General features: G+C 35.1%; 1 protein-coding gene and 1 non-coding gene across 5 annotated transcripts; one reads left to right on the top strand and one right to left on the bottom strand.

Annotated features, from left to right (window-relative positions):
• LOC109717499 lies at positions 8,790-14,917 on the top strand. 4 transcript variants are annotated; one of them, XM_020243322.1, is made up of 6 exons: positions 8,790-9,121; positions 9,269-9,316; positions 10,933-11,052; positions 11,864-14,216; positions 14,306-14,563; positions 14,643-14,917. In XM_020243322.1, exons 4-6 carry the CDS (start codon positions 11,893-11,895, stop codon positions 14,779-14,781), a joined length of 2,721 nt encoding a protein of 906 aa, XP_020098911.1. In that variant the 5' UTR covers positions 8,790-9,121; positions 9,269-9,316; positions 10,933-11,052; positions 11,864-11,892; the 3' UTR covers positions 14,782-14,917. The 4 variants fall into 4 exon arrangements, with proteins under 4 accessions (XP_020098911.1, XP_020098913.1, XP_020098910.1 ...); XM_020243324.1 differs by having other exon boundaries at positions 9,259-9,316; XM_020243321.1 differs by lacking the exon at positions 10,933-11,052.
• On the bottom strand, positions 10,049-10,120 carry TRNAQ-CUG. Its single transcript has one exon. It is a non-coding gene; the product is annotated as a tRNA-Gln (tRNA).

Below are 15,265 nucleotides of genomic sequence, written 5' to 3'. Positions count from 1 at the left end.
TCTCTGTTGCTTTGTAGTTTCTATACTCTCTTCAGTATCTCAAGGCCATGTTGAAACTTGTGATGGGAACAGAGAAAAGAGTGAAAAAGCTCGCCTTTTGGTTGCGTGTAGGGGTGGCAATTCATTTCGTGTTTGGCTTGAAATGAGCTCGAGATCGAATCACTCGGTTAATAAACGAGCCGAATACGAGCTGAATTTTTCAGTTTATTGAATAAACGAGCCGAACATGAGGTGGGGTCAGCTCACTTGTGTTTGGCTGGATAACGGCTCGAATACATGTATTTTATATTTATATATATAAATAAATAATTGGTTTTTAGCTTGACAAAAATATAAAATCTAATTCAATTATAAAAAGGTCATTTATTTATATATAAAGTTTCAACTATTATATCAAAATCAAACAGTTAAGGTAAGGTATTATAAATTTAATTTTTATATGTACCCTTCATAATTTTTTTAACTTGTTAATTATAAGTCAGCTCGTGTTCAGCTTGTTAATAAACAAGCCGAACACAAACTGAATTTTTTGGCTTGTTTATGAAATGAACCGTACATGTGCCTCGTATTTGGTTCGTTGATGCCTCTAGTTGCATATAGTTATAATTGCATTATCTTTTTATATTACTTATGGTCAGTTAAAATGTTTTTAATCTTTTCTATTTTTACACTGTAAAATTTTGGCTGCAACCGCTATTGGAGAATTATGTTGCAATAATTTTAAGGATTATTGCTTCAAAGTTCTAATTATCAAATATGTTTTTATTAGGCTTCAAAATAAACAAATTTCTCTTTACCATAAGTTAGAATGATAGTTAAAATAAAAATAAAATATTAAAATTGATAAATGATATAAAAATTATAAATAAAAATTAACTATATTTGATCAACTAACAGGAAGGAATATATTATTTATAAATTTACAATTTTAGAGGTATATTTTCAGAAACTAATCACTGGTCGGAGTTTGGATAAGTTTCAAGAGAAAAACCTAACCCGAATCCGTCAACCAACTCTGAAATCTGAAATCGAACCCGAATTCGAACCCAATGAATTTTGAAAATTCATATAAAAAATCAAACTAAACAAAAAAACTTAAAACTTAAAACTTGAAATGTCAACCGAATCTGAAATCCAAAATTGAACCTGAATTCGAACCCAATGGATTTTGAAAATCCATATCCAAAATCGAACCAAACAAAAAACTTGAAACTTGAACCTAAACCAGAACTCGAAAATTCGAACTCGGAACCATTATGTTTCTTTACCACATTTTAAAATTATATTATATTAAAGGGGAAACTTTAATCTTTAGTTTCGCATTTTCTCACTTTAGTACCCTGTGGTTTAAAGTGTATCAAGTTAGTATCCTGTGGTTTCGCACTTTCTCCCTTTAGTACCCTGTGATTTCAAGTGTATCAAGTTAGTACCATGTGGTTTCGCACTTTCTCACTTTAGTACCATGTGGATGTGGTTTAATACTTTTTTAAATTATTTATCCCAAAATGGATAATAAAAAGAGAATTGAAACCACATGGTACTAACTTGATACAAAAATGAAACCACAGAGTGCTAACTTGATACACTTGAAACTATAGGGTACTAAAGTGGGAAAGTGCGAAACCACAGGGACAGGGTACTAACTTGATACACTTTAAACTACGGGATATTAAATTAAGAAAGTGCGAAACCACATGAGGGGTGTTTGAAGTTTCTCCTATATTAAAACATAAAATTTTAAAATATAAATTCCAATGTAACATTAAATGTTGGTACTAAAACAAAATCTATCTGGTTCGGGTCGGGATACAGATAAAATTCATATCTGAATCTGAATTTATCAAATTTTTATTTTTTATATTCGAAATTATATCCATCTCCTGAGTTTGGATCCGCATAAAATTTTGTTCATCCATACCCGTTGACATCTCCAACCGATACACTGTAGGGACAACTATTCAATTTTATTGTTTTGTAGGGACATATTTACAATTAACCCAAACCATAAACAAACCCCTTCTCTCTCCCCCCTCTCACTACAAAAAAGTTGATTTGTGGTGACAGTTAGTTTAGTAACACTTAACATAAGCGCTGGTAAAAATATATTTTAGCAGCGGTTTTAACTAAATTATTATAACAGTTCTAAACCGTCGGTATATAGCTATATAATAATTTTTTATGACGGTTTTTTTAGTAACGCTTAACATAAGTGTTGGCAAAACTATATTTTACTAGCAATTAAATTAATTATTATAATGGTTTAAAATCATCGATATATGATTTAATTAAATTAAANATTCTGACAAAATTTTTTACGACATATGCTTTAAATGAATGCGAATAATCAAACTATAACGTCACGGTTATTGTAAATAAGATTATAAAAAATTTATTTTATGAGTTTTTTTTTTAAATCGTATACTCCTGAACCAGGTACCTGGCCCCAGGTACGTTTTTAAAGTAGGTCGTTGTTTCACTTTCTTGGGAGTGGGTAACTTAAGGCGGAGTGGGAGCGTAAGCCGCGGCGGCAAGAGGCGGAGAGAGAAAGAGGGAGGGAGCAGCGGCGCCGGATTAGTGGAGAAGGAGAAGATCCCAAAGGAGGAGGGGGTTAAAGGAGAGAGGCCCAAGCTAGAGGAGGGGTTTAGGGATTTTGGTAGAGAAGGATATAGGGGAGCGCTAGGGCTTGCTAGGTGTTTCTAGGTTTGGGATCTTTAAGAATCAAGGATACTCGCGTATTAAAGTATAGGTTTGGGATCTTTAAACGACGAACACAACCTCCTAGACTAAGACGTCATCACCTCCACTCGAAAAAAAAACACTAGCCCCCACTAACCTAAACAGATATACGTACGATAAATCAAAAACTAAAGCGTTTAACCTCGTCAGGCTCGTGAGCTAGCCATCGAATCCACGAAAACACAATTGAGTTAAAAGAGTCGTAACACGTCTAAGAGCTGTCTAGCCTTTAGAGCGTAGGTTAGTGAAGTTTAGGACAACACTCATCAAATATTTAAGTACAAATAAAATAGTACTAAACAACTACAAATTGATTTACATATGAAATCGACACAACGTATGTAACATTTCATAAGGATATCGTATCACAAAACGTGGAAGATACCTATTTTCCTCGGTGTGGACAACGATTAAAACGTGTGAAAAGCATCTCCCATGGATTTTCTAGTTTGTCTATGTGAGTGATTAAGGAACTAGCCTGTTTCATCGTATGTTTAGTGATTTAGTCAATCACCAGAACTTGGTGTAAACGTCTATAGGTCATTTCGTTGTTTTTGAGGTCATTAAACTTGGTACCTTGTTAATCAATCGCGAACGTACTTTTGTTAGCCAATCACCAGAACTTGGTGTAAACGTCTATAGGTCAGGGAGAGGATAGCCCATAAGCCCACAATTACTAAGTCAACCTTAACCCTAACCTTAACCTTGGTTTCATTTCTGTGTCGTAATGTCGAACTTATTGACTTTTTATTTACTCCACTGTATTTTAGGTAAAGGATCACCCAGTCGAATTAAACCTTGCTTTTGTTTCTATGTCAAACTTATTGATGTTTATTTGTTCCAGTATAGTTACTAAGTCCAACTAAACCTTGGTTGATTTCTACATCAAACTTATTGATTTTTCTATTAATTCCACTATAGGTTAATAGGTTATGTCTAGCTTGAATTTATTGTTTTATTATTATTATTATTATTATTATTATTATATATATTCCAGGGTGGCTCTAAATTTGAGCCCAAAGACCTAAGTCTCAGGTTACAGGACTGGTGATCTGGTACCCTGTTCCCCTACAATCTAATAACGGAAGTTATAATAACTTGCGATAGTAAATTCTTGACTAGGTGTGGTGTAAACAATTTCATAATGGTACAAGCGATGGAATTAAAAATTACAACTTCTGTATTAAGTATGTGTAGTATGTTACGAGGAAAAAAAAATTTTTTTAACAATCTATTAATTCACATCAATTACACAAAAAGTATGGAGGAATAAACCCTTTTTACGCACAGTTCCTTAGCTTAGGGAGACGCGGTATCACAGCCATACAATTATTATACATAATTAATAATCTTTAATTCAACCCACATACTCCACATACATATGCGGCATCACCGCCACCCACCCAGGGTGATCACACACTAACCTCGGCTGGCAGCCGATGGACACCCGGGGTGACGTGTCAATTAGGACACGCAACTAATCTGCTCCGATAATTGATATCACGTACGAGTTAATAACCTGTAAGGTTAGAGTGTGGTTTTTATTTTTTTTTTTCCTTATTTTTTTCGGCTATCCGGAATCAACGTGGCAAACAGCTTGCTATCCGGATTTGAGACAATGTTCAATAACGAAACCTATGTTTGTTTACGACATCGTTTTATACAAATACTAGTTTCAAATACGGTGAGAAATAAGTTATTCTTTTGGTACGAATAAGATTCTTTCACTTAGTATTACCAATTAATAATCTAGATCGTATTGAATATACACTAAAAAATCGACATATAGTGAATGAAAAGAGTGAAGTAAAAGGTAAATAGAAGCCGTTTTGTATGAAAGCTAACGCATCGAATGAGAGACGACGAATTTAAAATCCAAGGTATTTATGTAGTAGATGTTGGAGAGGGTAGAGCCTCCTGTTTGAAAAACTGTCTAATGAAAGAGGGCAGAAGCTGCTTGTTAGGACGTACTCGGCAATATCTAGGAGCGAGATAGCATTTGAGTAGTACTAGTATTAGATTCGGTTTCTCAAAGTAGATTGATGGTTATTAAAATGAAAACGAACCCGGAAAAACGATCTTGACTTTCGATAGTTTCTCTTTCGTGAAACTAACCGCTTATACCTGAAGAAACTATGGGTAACACACCCCTTAAGAAGATTGTAGATACTGTCTTGAATCAAAGTTACAAATGGTTGATGAAACGAAAACCAAAGATCAGAAATATGAGAAAGAATAGGTCACTCGTTTGTCTCGTAAAGGTAAACTACGTCAAAAGTGTACATCAAGTCAGGTTAGTTGTCTTTTACATTAGTTTAAAATCATTTCATCGTACGAATCGGTTTTCAATGATATTTAATTTTCAATATTCATAAGGGAGACCTCAAACTGACATTAAAGTCGAAGTAACTTAAAGTTAAAAGTATTTAAATAAATACTTAAAACTGCACCTAAACGTAAAACAAGAGTTTTCAATGTTAAATAAATCAGGATGTCATAATCTCCTAGAGTTAAAGTAAGAGCTCTACAAATGAAACAAGGATACTACTGCTTTAACTTCATCCTGGCTTGAAATCTCTGATTAGTGTAACTCCATCTGACATTGAGTATGTCCAAATCTCTATATTTTAGTGAACTTAGTCGTTAATCCTTGACGAATTAATTGGTTTCTAACAATATTTTTATTGTGTTGTACGGGAAACCAAAAAAGTAAACAGATACATAAATTGACCCAGTGGTAATGAAAATGGTAAATAAACAAACTAGATATAATAGAAAATATTAATACTCGAAAGAAATAAGAGATCCGACTAAAATGTTGAACTAATTATGACATTACCTATTTTCAACCTATTTTTTCTCATCTACCTGTATACTTATAATGTTTCCTCGCTTACTAAAACACCTAAAACGAAAATTTTTACGCAGTCTCCTACCCTCCTAAAGTACAGGAACATACTTTACGTGTTTAAGGATATCAACCTGAGCCCTTCAACATGCGCTAGTGGACTAAACGTTACCTTAATCAGGATTAATACTATTAACCAAGAAAATACTCCTTGGATATAGATCTCGGTGTAGATTAGGGTGATTACTCTCGGTATCAAAAGGCCAGGTATCACACTTACTGTCATATGCACCATACGATGTACTCCGTAAAGTTTACGTATTGTTAGTTGAAGTTCTACTGAAAGTTCTACTATCACTAAAAGTTCTGAGTGGACCCCTTCCAAGATTAAGTGTCGTTGGATTTCCACGAGGTTTACTTCTACGTTCATTTAAAATATTCAATGAATTTCTACGACTTGTTGGAAACATGTTACCAACACTCTTCATATCGTTTAACCGTCGATAACATCAAAATATAGTAAACTTCCGGGAAGTACCCACCTCATTATTTAGAAAATCATACGAGGAACTTCATGATTTTCTATACGAAGGAAGACTACGATTCAACGGTCTACTAACGATACAGCGCTTTTTTATATAATCCCTGGATCCGGAACCTATACTTTTCTAAGTACGTACAGGATTATTAACATAAGATAAGACCTTTCTCTTACGTCTACCACTTCAAACAGGTTTTACGTCATGTAGTTCTACCTTTTGATTACTCCAATTATAATTAAATCTACGCCTTCTTTTCAGGTAGTTTTTCTTTTTCGGTCGTTATCAGGATGCTACCAAGGGAGATTTCGTTTCCGAAGTTTCTAATAAGTACAGGAGTTTTTGACGAAGATACTACTTTACCGTACAACTTCCAGCCTGCTTACTACCCAACAACTCCGTAGGACGACTAAGTAATCGTACCTTTTCAAAACTATCCGCTATACGTCTGAAGAGCAATCTAGGAGCGTTACAATCCGAGCCTAATCGTTGCCTACCCAAGTTAGGAAAAGCTTGATACTCGTGATTCATGTCAACAACCGGACAGTAGAACCAGGGTATGTTGAACGGTGGTACCCATACGTACTTTTCCAGAAGGAACTAAAACAGTAACGAGTAAGGTCCGGGCTTAAGTGGAAGATAATCATATCTACATATAAACGTTGGAAACTAGCTCCTCAATCATGTTAACACCCTCGAGCCGGAACTATGTATGCTACGTAGACAGCCTCTCTTAAAAACATACGCACGACGTAACAATACCTGTTAGTTACTGAAAGGACGTATACCACTGAATAGACCTACCTCGTGGTTCCCAGGAGAAAGAACAGGAAGAACATTAATACTATGAGCGAGAGCAACCAATTTTATGCCACCGTTTATGACGAAATACCCGGTATCCGCTAAGGATGTGTTCTTAGTGTCTAAAGCTTTTCTATCCTATAGTAAGCTACCGTGAGTTCTTTTCCTCAACCGTGGATTTTATAATAGACCTCGTCTTTAAAACCTCGTGTGAGTTATGCAACTTACAGTGAAACCATTCGTATAATTATACAGTTTTCCTTTCTCTTTTTCTTTATTTTTATATCTCATAGTTGGTACCTTCTTTTCCTCATATAAAAAATACAATGGAATGACCCTTGTGGTAGACAACGCAGTGTTAGAGCTACACTACGTATAACTTTTTTTATAGACGCTATTACAAGAACCGTGTAATTACTTAAAACTACCGTTTAGTTTCCTGTTAGACTTCCGTGCGGAACTAAATTTTCTATACCCCAATGCTGGACTCGAAGTAAGAGTTTCACAACCTGATTTATTTTAATAAAATGGTGGTTCAACGAAGTGTTACAGAGATTTTCTCTTCCTGCTCAAAAATTTTTAAAACTTTTTACACTTTCACGGCCTACCGATGAGTAGATTGGATAGTGCGACATAAGTCGAATTCCTTGCGTTTTACTATCCAAATTTCTCAGTACTAACAGTATAAAATTACGTTGTTGAAGAAGGCTATCGTAACGCACCCCAAAACGGCTTCTCTCATCAACGTGGAGATTAGCTGAACACAACAAAGAAAGCACTCAACACAAGGTTTTGAAACCTACATGCACTTGAACTCGTTAACCTTAGAGCTTAACACCTTTGAGATACAGTAAACCTTTATTAGAAAGGAGGAAGCAAAAAATGGTAATACCATGTAAACCAGCAGGTAAATCGATGACTTCGGTTTTAACGTCCTGGTCAAGTGATAGCAACCTACATAGGATAGCTCTCCAATCCAAACTGGATCAGTCGAACAATGAAAAATGAATTGGATTAACAGAAAATTGAGAATATCAGATACAATAGAAAAGTTGGATATCCCGAGAGAAAACCGAATTCAGACTCCATGCATTATTCCGAGTAGGTCTCCCAAGTTAACGTCTTCCGATATACCATCTTCTTACATACTGCAAAACGAGTTCTATGAACCTTTGATAGCTCTGTTGTAAGTTATCCGGGCGATCCTTATAGCTACTAAGTTACCCTCGTTATAGTTTATAAGAAGAACTAGTTTTCAGTACCTACGTTCGAGTAGCTATACATGACAAGTTATCATTACTTTATTAAGGAAAAGCATCCATTTATTGATATAGTACATTCATAATACATGAATGATCAAAATTAACGAACTATAATTGTAATAAAGAAAAACAGATCATAAGTATTTTCACGTTATTTTTCCGTCTTAGCACCTTGTGCGGGTTCACTATACCAATATTTATTCTAAGTACACCTCTTAAAACAACTAACCAAAGCTAGTATACATTCATTTGAGGATTAATATTATCATGTGATCTAGAAAAACAAATATCTAAATTAGTTTCTTTGTTTTTAGTTACGGTTTTGATGATAAAGATGATGTTTTAAGCATTGATTAGAGAAGAAGATATACGACTATGATGTGTTAATTCATATATATATATATATATATATATATATATATATATATATTAAGACTGTTTTAAAAAATGCTGTATACGAAATTTACTTACGCTTATTAGTTTGATATTGCAGTGCCAATAACATTTATTCTAATATTTTTTAAATAAAATACTCAAAAAAAAAATTTAGCATATGAGGACTTGGTCCATGGACCGGGGTCCATGCAAAAATTTCATCCAGCAACAAAGTGAAAGAACCCTCACCCATTGAATTCCGCCTCACCCTCGCATTCGGCGCCGCCGTTCTCCGCCTCTCTCTTTCTCCCTCCCTCGTCGCCGCGGCCTAATCACCTCTTCCTCTTCTAGGGTTTCCTCCTCCCCCAATTTCCTCTCTCCGGGTTCGATCTCCTCCCCAAATCCCTAAAACCATCTCTTCCTATATCCCCTCGCGATCCCGAACGATCCACAAAGATCCAAACCCTAGAAATTCTTAGTTCCTATGAGCGCATAATTTCATATCCAAACCCTAGAAATTTGCTGCTTGTGTTGGAGGATCTGATTCTGCAGTAGTGGAGGTGAGCTTTTTTTTTGTGATCGGGGGTGATTGGATTTGTCTATATGCATGCTATTTAGTTTTTGATTTCGCAAATTGGAGCAGTCCGAGCACTCGATCGGTAGCTTAGGTGCTTTTGTGTTAACTCAATTTTCTCAGCATTGTGCAGATTCTCGACAGATCGGAAATCTCGCATCCAATCACTTCAAATCCTGTTGTGAGTAGTTTATAAATTCATGTTTATTTTATCATGATTTGTTGATGTTTAACTAAATGTATACTTTAGCTGTGTTGCATACATTGTAAAGTATTCCTATAGCATAGTGTTTTGCACCTTCTATGGATAAAAGGAGCCACACCTGTTGCTAATTTTGCACACTTTTCGTAGAGGGTACCTAAAAGATCAAACAGATACACTCACTAATTCCTTGATCGGACAAAGTAGCATACAAATCACTAAATCAGTTAGTGGTCTTGAACCACATTTGCAGATATCCAGTAAAGCAACAAAAACTCCAGTAATTTGAACCATGGAACAATTAGTTAGCGCTTGCATGAAAACAATCGGTTAGTGGTCTTGAACCACATTTGCAGATATCCAGTCCCTCTCCTATCGGGTATTCGGGTGTTAATGATTCAGTTGGAATTGGGATTGGAATTGGAACCAAAGTAAAGACACAGCATTACAGCTTGAATAACTGAAAAATAAATGAGGTGACATAAAATCCATTTCCTAGTGGGTCAGCTTAATTTGGAATGAAAACAAAGATACAGTTTGAATAACTACAAATAAACAAGGTCATATCAATGATTCAGGTTGATTTGGAACCAACTAAAGATGTAGTTTGAATAACTAAAAAGATAATTAAGGTGATATCCAATTATCCAATACAGATCGAACTTAAATAACAAAATAATAATAATAATAATAATAATAATAATATATATAAGGTCCCACCGAGATTTAAACTCGGGTTTCTGGATTCAGAGTCCAATGTCCTGACCACTAGACCATGGGACAAGGGGATGTTAGATTATTGCCTTCAATATTATTGAACGCTATCATTTAAGAACTGATCCACACCACATTTGTTAAAGTATTACCATGTTCGCTACCTTAATTTTTAATGTTGAAGACATAATTCATACACATCATACAATGCTCCTTTTTTTTTAAAAAAATTGTTAGATAATTAAGTGTAGTTAATGTGTTTTTCATACCTCCTTATTTGGGAAAAATGCGTGTCAAGGAATCGAATCCCTCTGCGCCATAGTGTCGGTATGTTAATAATATGTATTAATTATTAGAAATTAAGTTGGGTGTATGAGGTGTATGTATACGCCGTAGTGGCGGTGGGTGGGTCCCACTAGTGTGTGATTGGAGCCGACCGTCGGCTACCTGTGGGCCCCACTGCACAGTTAATCCTGTGCGTTGATTAGACGAGGCTATTAACTATAGTGCATGCTCAATTATTGGACATTCCAATCTCACACCAAAAATAAAAAAAAAAAGGAATAAAAAAAGCCGATAGGCCTTAGTTGCACCGTTTGTCGAACGATAGGCCTAAACTCTGTTACAAGTTATTGCTTTGGATACAAACAAATGCTGTAGCAAAATATGTTTATGATCAAAGTTTATGCCACTCTTTATTCAATAAGAAAACCATGCTTATTCTAAGAAAGTGAATCATAATGGTTAATTATTAGATCTAGCATAACTTATATGTGATTTTTTAGCTGTATATCACTTACTTTTCTCACTTCATTTTCCATTTATCTTCGGCAAAACATACTTTCGATTGCGTAGCTTACTCTCTGCTGCTTAAATTTTAGGTTCCATAAATACATCATCTACAACCTCTCCTATCTCGGAGGGCAAACTTCTTGACAGATTACCTTCTCCCGTCTTCGACGAACAATCCTGCATGAGCCGTTATAGATCCTCGCTCTATCGTAAACTCATCATGATCATAATCTAAGCCAAAGAGTTTCATCTAACTACCAATAATTTTACTTTTGCTTGGGCCTTTTTGCTAGAACTGAAAGCTATCAAAGAGAAAGCACTTTGATTGGCGAATATGGACTTCTTTGATACCCATTGTGTGGGGAATTCTTCTAACATCTATGACAGAACTTAGTTTCAATGTTTACCAACTACTTTGCTTTTGGTTTCTAGTCTTTATACTCTTTCTTATCCAGTGAGCAAACAGAGCATTTCCATTTGATGCAGTTTTCACATGTAGTTCAGTCCAATCAACAGAAAATGTAATCAAATTTTAGTAAAGTAGCATGCTTAGCCAAAAGTTACTATAAATTAAAAGTTATAAGTATTCCCTCTGGAGTTTGACTGTAATTTCAGCTTCATTGAATTTCAATTTTCATAAATTTATTTATGAATTTTGACGTGGATTTGCATTTTGTTCTCAAAAGTTACAATTTATTTAGTCCTACAGTATTAGAGGATCTCAATTTCATTCTCGAGATGTTTACTTTGTTCCTATGATGACGAAATTGAAGTAGGACCGAACTTTAGAGACTAATCACATTGAGGTAGACTGTAACTCATACAGGTTTAGAGATATAAAATCACTTGAATCAGCAATTAGGAACTGCTTAATTAACCAAAGATTGTTATAAAAATAACACAACATGCCCTTTGGTTTTTTCATTTGTCTATGTATTTAACTGGGTCACCATTACTTTTACCATTTATTTGTTTGATCTATATTATCTTTTATAATTATGAGCTTTCTTTATTCTCTAGGCTGATTTTACAACTTGATTAATACTGTAATGGATAAAAGTTGGATAAAAAAGAGTAGATGGACATATGAATATTACAAAGGAGCGAATGATTTTGTGGATTTTGCTTTTAAAAATGCGTCAGAGGATGGGAGGATTTCATGTCCTTGTATGAAATGCACAAATTCCTATAGTTGGACTCGGGAAGTTGTACGCGATCACCTGATTTGCAATGGAATTAGTCCTAATTATGATAATTGGTTCTTTTATGAGGAACCTATATCTAGAGCCACATCTAATCCCACTAATGAGAGCCATAGTTTTCCGGTCCATAGTGTGAATGACAGTATACGTGGTATGCTACATGAGGCATTTCAAATGCATAACAATCAACTTCAAGATGACTTTCAAGATGATAGTGATTTTCAAGACTCACCTGGGGAAGGTTCTAATTCACAGCAACCTAAAGGTGCTCCAAATGAAGATGCAAGTAAATTTTATAAGTTACTTAAAGATGCTGAACAACCTTTGTACAATGGTTGTGAGAAGTATAGCAAATTGGCAGCTATTGTAGTTTTATATCATTTGAAGGCCCTTCATGGGTGGAGTAATAAATCTTTTAGTATGCTCCTTGAAGTACTAAAAGATATGCTTCCTTCTGATGCTAAGTTGCCAGATGATTGCTATGTCGCGAAAAAATATATTAGGGACCTAGGCCTTGGATATGAAAAGATTCATGCATGTCCTAATAATTGTATTCTATTCTGGAAAGAGAATGCAGATGGTGAAGTTTGTCCAAAATGCAGTACATCAAGATGGAAAACTAATGAGGTTAATATTAATTTAGATGCGGAAGAAAAGTCCATCAAAAAGAAAAAGCCAGCAATAGTCCTACGATGGTTCCCTCTAAAGCAAAGGCTTCAAAGATTATTCATGTCCTCAAAAACTGCTTCTATGATGAAATGGCATGTTGAAGGTCGGACGAATGATGGGTTGTTGAGGCATCCTGCTGATTCATTAGCATGGAAAAGTTTTGATAGGCGATATGCAGACTTCTCGTTAGATCCTCGCAATGTTAGGCTCGGATTAGCAACGGATGGGTTCAATCCTTTTCGAACTATGAGCACTAAGTACAGTTGTTGGCCTGTCATCTTGGTCCCATACAACTTGCCACCATGGGTATGCATGAAAAGGTCTTCCTTGATTTTGTCATTGCTCATTCCAGGCCCGAATTCACCTTCTATTAGTATAGATGTATATTTGCAACCTTTGATCGAGGAGTTAGTACAATTGTGGGAGCTCGGCCTTGATACATACGATGCATCTGTCGGAGAGAATTTTTGTATGCGTGCTGCATTGTTATGGACAATCAATGACTTTCCTGCATATGGTGACTTATCTGGATGGAGCACCAAGGGTCCTCTTTCTTGTCCTTCTTGTAATTATGATACTCGCTCTCGTTGGTTAAAATACGGTGGCAAATACTGCTTTATGGGCCATAGGCGATTCCTACACAAGAATCACAGATTTCGAAAAGATAGGATATCATTCGATGGCACTCAAGAAAAGGAGTTGGCACCTAAAATATTATCTGGAGCAGAAATTTTGGAGCACACTCAATACGTTGAATGTCACTTTGGTAAGCATATTAATATGTCAAAAGGAAAGAGAAAAAGAAATAAAAATATAGAGTATCAACCATGGAAGAAAAGGAGTATATTTTTTATGTTACCTTACTGGGAACACCATCTGTTGCGTCACAATCTCGATGTGATGCATATTGAAAAAAATATCTGCGATAATGTTCTTGGCACATTAATGAATTTTGATGGCAAATCAAAGGACAATCTGAAGGCACGCCTTGATTTAAAAGATATGGGGTTACGACCTGAGCTTCATTCTCAAAGTGTTGGACTAAATAAAATTATTTTACCACCAAGTTGCTTCACAATGTCTCTAAAAGAGAAGGACGAGTTTTTAAAAATTTTGAAAAATGTGAAAGTGCCGGATGGCTACTCATCTAACCTATCACGCTGTATTCAGCTTAAGGAACGCAAAATGATAGGTTTAAAGAGTCATGATTGTCATATTTTAATGCAACAACTTCTTCCGATAGCATTGCGTGGGGTTTTGCCGAAGAGAGTAGTTGCACCTCTAATCGACTTGTGTTGTTTCTTTCGTGAGTTGTGTTCCAAAACTTTGGATGTACGTGAACTTGAGCAATTGGAATCTCGAATTGTGGAAACTCTATGTCATTTGGAAATAATCTTTCCTCCTTCGTTTTTTACCATTATGGTACATTTGGTCGTCCATTTAGCTACTGAAGCCAAAATTGCAGGACCAGTTCACTATCGTTGGATGTATCCTATCGAGAGGTTAGGTTTGACCTAGTCAGCTTGTTACTTTTTACTTAACCTAATTGTCTTTTAACTCTTATAGTCTATGTTATCTTTTCAACCTATAGGGCTCTCTTTTGGCTTAAGTCTGAGGTACGTAATAAGGCTCATCCAGAGGGTTCAATTGCAGAAGGCTATATGGTAGAAGAATGTATGACGTTTTGCTCAAGATACTTGGAAACTATCGAGACAACATTCAATAGGCCCGCTAGGAATATCGATGATTCAATGGGAGCAATATCAAATATTCTTCTTGATCAAAAGTCATGGATGCAAGCTCATCGATATGTACTGTTCAATAGTAATGAAATAATTCCTTTTCGTAGGTAAATAACTATATCATGTAAGTATTATGTACTTACTAGTTTTAATTGCTTGATATTAACATTATTTCTTTTTGTCTAGTATTCATAAAAGTGCAATAAAAAGGCAGAATCGTGGAACACGCCCAAGTGATATGGTTATAAATAAGATTCATGTGGAGAATTTTGTTGATTGGTTTCGATCATATGTAAGTAAACTCCTAATTATAATAGTACACTAGATCTTTTTGTTTATAGATTTAATCAAAGAAACAAAAATCAATGCCAAAACTACTATTTCTACTACAAAATTCGTAACTAATCTCTTCTTCTATATGCTGATACTACACAATTAAGCTTCAACCACAGCTTACAAGATGGATGNCGAGATTTGTTAGTACCAGAGTAACCAAAATTGATCGATTTCTCTTTTTATTCATGATTAGTTTTCTCTAATGCAACGTACGTACGTACGATATGGGATCTTATCATATATATATATATATATATATATCTCTCTCTCTCTCTCTCTCTCTCTCTCTCTCTCTCTAATTTTTTATGGGTGTTTGATGAGATTTACCACTACTAAAGTAACTAAGATTGCTATCTCTCTCTTGTTCTAGATGTAATATATGTATATATATACTCAATTTTTATGGATTCTTGATGAGGTAACTAAGATTGCTCTCTCTCTCTTGTGCTAGATGTAAAGTATATATATATATA

This window comes from Ananas comosus, linkage group 11 (assembly GCF_001540865.1).
Source record: "Ananas comosus cultivar F153 linkage group 11, ASM154086v1, whole genome shotgun sequence".
NCBI classification, from domain to species: Eukaryota; Viridiplantae; Streptophyta; class Magnoliopsida; order Poales; family Bromeliaceae; genus Ananas; species Ananas comosus.
This window is presented reverse-complemented; position numbering and strand designations above follow the sequence as displayed.

What these genes read in the sequence shown, in the direction of transcription:
- LOC109717499 (XM_020243321.1), top strand. Translation starts at nt 11,893, where the DNA reads ATGGATAAAAGTTGGATAAAAAAGAGTAGATGGACATATGAATATTAC. An exon ending in TGGATGTATCCTATCGAGAG is followed by an intron (nt 14,217 to 14,305) that starts GTTAGGTTTGAC and finishes TTCAACCTATAG; the next exon opens with GGCTCTCTTTTGGCTTAAGT. An exon ending in GAAATAATTCCTTTTCGTAG is followed by an intron (nt 14,564 to 14,642) that starts GTAAATAACTAT and finishes CTTTTTGTCTAG; the next exon opens with TATTCATAAAAGTGCAATAA.